The sequence below is a fragment of the Somniosus microcephalus genome, chromosome 23, assembly GCF_052327205.1.
Source record: "Somniosus microcephalus isolate GS21.2 chromosome 23, FLI_Smic_1.0, whole genome shotgun sequence".
NCBI classification, from domain to species: domain Eukaryota; kingdom Metazoa; phylum Chordata; class Chondrichthyes; order Squaliformes; family Somniosidae; genus Somniosus; species Somniosus microcephalus.
Window position 1 is genome coordinate 65,879,126 of NC_141009.1, and position 6,187 is coordinate 65,885,312.

The window sequence follows — 6,187 nt, forward strand, 5'->3', positions numbered from 1 at the left end:
ATGCCTGGGTGCTAGCTGCTTCGCGCCCCACTTCTCCGGCGCTAACAACTGAATTTCTAGCCCAATGTTTCCACTGCCGCTTTAGTGAGGCCCAACCCAACCATTTATTGTAGTTTATCTGTAGAGAATGCCAGTCACATGTACCCACATCACCCCTGACCAGTGAAACAATGGGAGCCTGGAGACCTGTATCTCTGCCAGGCTGCAGTCACAGATCCAGTAATCTCCAAGCATCTGGACTTCAAGACTAAGTGTGATGGAATACTCTCCACTTGCCTGGATGAGTACAGATCCAACACCACTTGAAGCACTACTCCATCCAGGACAAAGCAGCCTGCTTGATTGGCACCGCATCCACCATCTTACACATTCACTGCCCCACCGGTGCACTGTGGACCATCTACAAGATGCACTGCAGCAACTCGCCAAGGCTGCTCCAGCAGCACCTCCCAAACCGGTGACCTCTTCCACCTAGAATGACAAGGGCAGCAAGTGCATGGGAACACCACCACCGACAAATCACAACATCCTGACTTGGTAATATCGCCATTCCTTCATCACTGGGTCAAAATCCTGAAACTCCCTCCCGAACAGCACTGGGAGTGTATCTTCACCACAGACTGCAGCAGTTCAAGAAGGCACCTCACCACCACCACCACAAGGGCAATAAACGCTGCCCTTGCAGTGACACCCACATCCCAGGAACGAATAGAAAACTGCTCTGGAACTCAAATTTGGCTGATTTTTTTGGGGCAGGCACAATTGTTAAGGCAGCTGAGAGAAGCGGCCCAATAGATTCTCAAAACAGGCTACCAATTAACATAAGGACAGTAAAATCCAGCCAGAATTTGGAATATAACGAGATCAGGTTTCATGTATAACAGGGGTTTATTATCCGACAGACACATCTACAGTTCCATGGAGCTGCACTCGGAGCCCACCCTGCGGCGATGGTCCATTTTCCACATGGCAACAGTCCCAACCAACAGGGCCACGGAGAGCAGAGCTACCCCAACCACGACTCCAGGAAGAACACGGGAGGGGGAATCAGCAGCAGCATCTGTGGGGAGAAGGGAGGGTTAGATGGGCACCAGTTACTCCATCACTAGACAGCGGCAGGGGCCTCCTTTACCTTTCTCTTCCTGGTGGATCCCAGCAGCCAATCTCTCCTCATCTTCCAGGAAAATGATGGCTCCATCAGCAGTCACCAGGGACCCAGCCCGAACATCGGCGCTTCTTCGCCTCTCTGGGGGAGACAAGAGACAGAGACAAGAGTTCAAGGTGGGCGATTCAATGTGCAGCTGTCTGAAGCCCCAAATCAGGTGGTCAATCCGATGGCCCAATACAAAAACCCTCGGGCAGTGAGCACCGGAGTGAGATTGGACTAGTTAAATACAGTTCCCTCACTGTCAGACTAAGATTCACTCCCTATTCTCAGAAAGACCCGCTTCAACCCAGCAAAGTTTGCAGTCGTTGACGGGTCCAATGGCCAGTCTGGTCTCCTGGGGGCGGGGGAGGGAAAGAGACCCGTTTTGAAGCACTAGTTTGACCAGCGGCTACACTGGACATACACACATTGCCCAGGTCTCCCCCAGATATCGGTTCGGTGCCACCCTGGAACTCCCGGTGACAGCAGGATGCTAGATCAATGTTCAACGCCAGAGGTGGGTTCCATTCAGAACCAGTGCAAGATGAGCTCAGAGCCGCTGAGCCAGATTGCTATTCTGCAATAGACTAACTGGGATAGAGTTGAGCGGGCAGATTGAGGACACTGCTCCTGTGCCCAGTGTTGGGCCCTTGCTGAGTGAGGCCAGTGTCCAGATGCCCCACACCCACCCCTCCCCATCAGGGTTCTGTTTCTATTCAGATCCCAGCTACTTACTGGGGCTGCAGGGAGCCGTGCAGATCTCTCGGGTGGAAGGGAAGCAAACTTCAGCACTGCAGTGGAAGTGAACCTGGAAAGAGACAGTGCGGTCTGGTCAGTGCCACAGCTCCCAGTCAGGAGATTCATGCTTCTACAGTCAAAGGGTCAACAGGGGCCTCCTCACTGTGAGCAAGACCCAGGGAACAAGTTCAACCAAGAGAAAGACTGAAGGAAACTCACCTCCCCGCTCAGAGCCCGGCCCGAAACTCGGTCCCAGAAAGCGAAAGTGCTGACTACAAACCGATTATGGTGAGTTGGGAACGACGAATGGGAAGCGGCGTCTACCGGGAGGAGGCGGGTTTTGTAATTGTCTCCAGTAAAGGGGCACCTGGAACAGAGAAAGAGCGGGTTATATGGAGAGGGCACCTGGAACTCCCAACTGCAGAGTTACAGCGGCACATCAAAGCAAAGTCCCGAGATTAGACTAGATAAAGAAACCAGTCTATTCAAGTCACCAATCGTCAACCTGGAGCTCAGATTGGTTCCTTCACCCAGTCCATGTCGCCCCCCTCCCCAATCACCAGCCTGCCCCAAGGTCCCTCACTCGCTGCCTTACCTGCCCACCAGGAGGTCCCATCGGAGCCCCGAATGCGGCTCGGGGGTGGGGGTCGCCCAGCAGTCATTGAGCACCAGCACAAGGGACGGATCGTTCCGGTTCAGGACTCGAACCTCCACAAACACGGGGTCCCAGAGCACACTCAGGATCGGGTAGTCACTGGCCACGTACCAGCTCCGGTAGCCACCATCTGGAAAGAGAAAGATGAAGGACGGCCACTATTTGGAGAGAGAGCCTGAAGTTGGACACTAACCATCAGCAGCACTCGCTACCTCTCGCTATTCTCAGCTCCAGAACCAGGATCCCGGCCTCAGTGGCAGGCAGTGGCGGAGAAAGGCTGTAAACTCGGGGCTTCACCTGCAGTTCAGACTCCTGGCTCCCCTTGTAACTGCACTGGACATGGAGCCTGCAAGAGAACGGACACGGCTGGAGAATTCAGCTCCTCACCTTCTCTACCCGCTCCATGTGCTCCCAGTCTCACCTGAAGGGGCTGTCCCGGGTCACCGATCCCAAAGCTCCATCCAAGATCTCAAACTGACCCAACACATCCGTTTCATAGACAGCGTTCACCCCGTCCAGCTACAAGAGACAGAAGACCATCATTACAGAGGACCAGGAGTAGACCGATTGCAGAGAAATTGAGCAAGTCTGCCATTGCCTTATCACATGTAGTGACTTTAAGGGCCACCATTGCCCTTTAGACCCCCTCTTTCCCACCCGACTGACAGCCATTGATGGGGCTCCCAGCCCACAGTACCTACCCACTGAGTAGTGCCACACTCAGTGACTGCGAACTGAAAGAGCACAGTGTCTGCAGAGGCCACGGTCGGACTGCACTCCGCTCCGTGTCCATCCTTCAGATGGACCGTTGTCAGGTCTACAGGAGGCAGCGTCAAATCCTTGGAGATGGCGATCAGGACCCGCCCATCCTTGGTGCACACTGCAAGAGAGTCAATGAAAGGCGGTTAGTTGCTGCACGGGGAATGGCAAGGGAACCGTTAACGGGAGGGGGAGAAACTCCGCCCAGCTCAGCACCAGCTTCTAGTTTCCTTCTCTCCCCGTCCACTCCCCAATTCTCCATCTAATGGAGACGGTTCACCAACTCCATCCCTACTGGACTGGTTACACAAGACCTGCATCAAATCCACAGCCTGTCCGGTCAGTGCCAGCCAGGGACTGATCTTCACTCTGCCCTCCTATCCTGGGGCGCAATTCAACCATCAGAAGTCGCATAGAGAAGGAAGGAGAGATCCTGGGTCAGGATCTCAATGATGAGACTTTCAAACTGTAGAACTGAACACAGTTCCTAAACCCGCCAGCTCCCGGACTGGAGAGGTTGGAGACTCCAGCTGATGTTTCAGGACAGGAGGAGAGAGGCTACTGTCCAGGGAATCCCCAGTGCAGTTGGATTGCGGCTGGTCCTGGGAAGCCCTGGCCCAGAATATAGGCGAGCCGAGAATACACCCACCTGGCAGATTGTGGAGTGAATAGAAACACGGCGGCACATCCCGGCTCCCGGCATCAAAGCAGCAGCCTCTCCGCACACACTCACTGCCTTCAATTCCCCCAAAGCCGCAGTCTTGGCGGAATTTGGGAGACAGCCAACATTGATCGGCGGGGAGAAGGAGAGAGGGCGGCTGAGATGGACAGATTGTAAGAAAGAACAAGCCCAGAACCCGCAGCCCCTCCATTCTAACAAGCAAGGCTCCCAGGTAAGTGAGGCTGTAGAACCGACTCCCCCTTTTTATCCCCTGTTTAACCCGCAGTAAATGAATGGTCTGATTGGCCCACGGGCTCCCCATGTGAACCCGCATTCCCACGGGGCACACGGAGATATTGGGGCCTTGTTTAAACTTATTTTTTTCTTTTTTTGTGTCACTCTTTTATTTAAATCTAGTAATACTTGTTACAATACATCAACTTCATAATAAATCCATTACATTCATTAGCCGCAATAAAACAAAGCCTTAAAAATAGCTTTAGGACTAACAGTACAAATGCAGTGGTAAATTTTACAGACAAATCAACAATATTAACAGTACAGGTACCCATAGTGAAAAACAATTTTACACCAGTCCTATTGGCAATCTAGTAACTCTTCATTTTTGCTTGGTATTACCTGCTGTCCTTTTTTTAAATTTTAATATTCATGTACAACATTACTTATACAACTCATCAGTTACATAGTAAATCCATTACATTCATTGACCACAATAAAAAGGATAAAGCCTCGAAAACAGCTTAATGGTCAACAATATAAATACAATAATACATTTTTACAGGTAATTCAATAATGTTTACAGTACAAACTGCCACTGTTTAATAAACCAAGAAAAGAAAGAACCCGTATTCGCCAGTCCTACTGGCATCGTTGAATCATTCAATCATTCATTCCTCTGTTCATTCGCTCAAGTGTAAATTCCATTGTGAATGTCTGCGTGCGTGCGTGTCATTTGTCTCCCTGCGTGCATGCGTGCGTTCGTTCATCCGTCCAGACAGGCCTCACGCTCCCCCAATAGGATGCCGACCTTCATCCTGGGCAGCAAATTTGAAGGGGCTGCTCCTCGATTTTTGGCTGCACTTCAGTCCCACGCTCCTGATCTTCGGTCACCCGGTGCGGAAGGGAGCGGGCAGGTCGGGGGACCTCCTCGTGGGACTGCTCCTGGGCCTGGCCAAAGTGGCCATTAACTGGTCCAGGCAGCGGGCGGTCCAGGGGGTTGTTCGGCCCGACTGCCTGCCTCTCTTCCGCGGCCACGTTCACCCCTGGCTGGCCCTGGCGATGGAGCACGCGGTGTCCGCCGGCACGCTCGAGGCCTTTCGAGACCGATGGGCACCGCAGGGACTGGAGTGCTGCATCACCATAAGGAACAGTACTTTAATTTAATTTCTTCAATTTCCTTTTAACCTTTTTTAAAGTTACAGCACATGGTCATAGAACCATCGAATCATAGAAAGGTTACAGCGGGGAAGGAGGCCATTCGGCCCGTCGAGCCCGTGCCGGCTCTCTGCAAGAGCACTTCAGCCAGTCCCACTCCCCCGCCCTTTCCCCGTAGCCCTGCACATTTCTTCCCTTCAGATACTTATCCAACTCCCTTTTGAAAGCTGTGATTGCATCTGCCTCCACCGCCCTTTCAGGGAGAACATTCCAAATCCTAACCACTCGCTGCGTAAAAAAGTCTTTCTTTCGTGGCCTTTCGTTCTTTTGCCAATCACCTTAAATCTCTGTCCTCCGGTTCTCCACCCTTCTGCCAATGGGAACAGTTTCTCTCTATCTACTCTGTCCACACCCCTCATGGATTTGAACACCTCTATCAAATCTCCTCTCAATTTTCTCTGCTCCAAGGAGAATAACGCCAGCTTCTTCAGTCTTTCAACATAACTGCACTCCAGACTGGGGAATGAGGTTGGTCAGGTGGAGCAAGTTTCAATAGGTGAACATTTAGGGAACAGTAATCATAGTATCATAATGTTTTGTTTAGCTATGAAAAAGGACAGGGAGCAATCCAGAGTAAAAATGTTTAACAGGGGGAAATGCAATTTCAGTGGGATGGCCCGGGTAAACTGGAATCAAAGATTGGCAGGCAAAACTGTAATGAACAATAGGCTGCCTTTAAAGAGGAAATAGTTCAGGTGCAGTTGAGGTACTTTCCAACGAGGGGGAAAGGCAGGGCAACTAAAGTCAGGGCTCGCTGGATGATGAAAGAGAT

At 51.7% G+C, this 6,187-nt stretch overlaps 1 protein-coding gene across 1 annotated transcript; it reads right to left on the reverse strand.

The window, feature by feature from the left end:
* Positions 1-861: 861 nt before the first annotated feature.
* On the reverse strand, positions 862-4,171 carry LOC147101931 (zona pellucida sperm-binding protein 4-like). Its single transcript, XM_085965999.1, has 9 exons — positions 3,949-4,171; positions 3,242-3,420; positions 2,962-3,059; positions 2,753-2,886; positions 2,481-2,670; positions 2,105-2,252; positions 1,883-1,955; positions 1,133-1,246; positions 862-1,060 (listed from the first exon to the last, which is right to left on the reverse strand). The coding sequence occupies exons 1-9, from the start codon at positions 4,169-4,171 to the stop codon at positions 909-911; spliced, it is 1,311 nt and encodes a 436-aa protein (XP_085822125.1). The 3' UTR covers positions 862-908.
* Between the last annotated feature and the right edge of the window lie 2,016 nt (positions 4,172-6,187).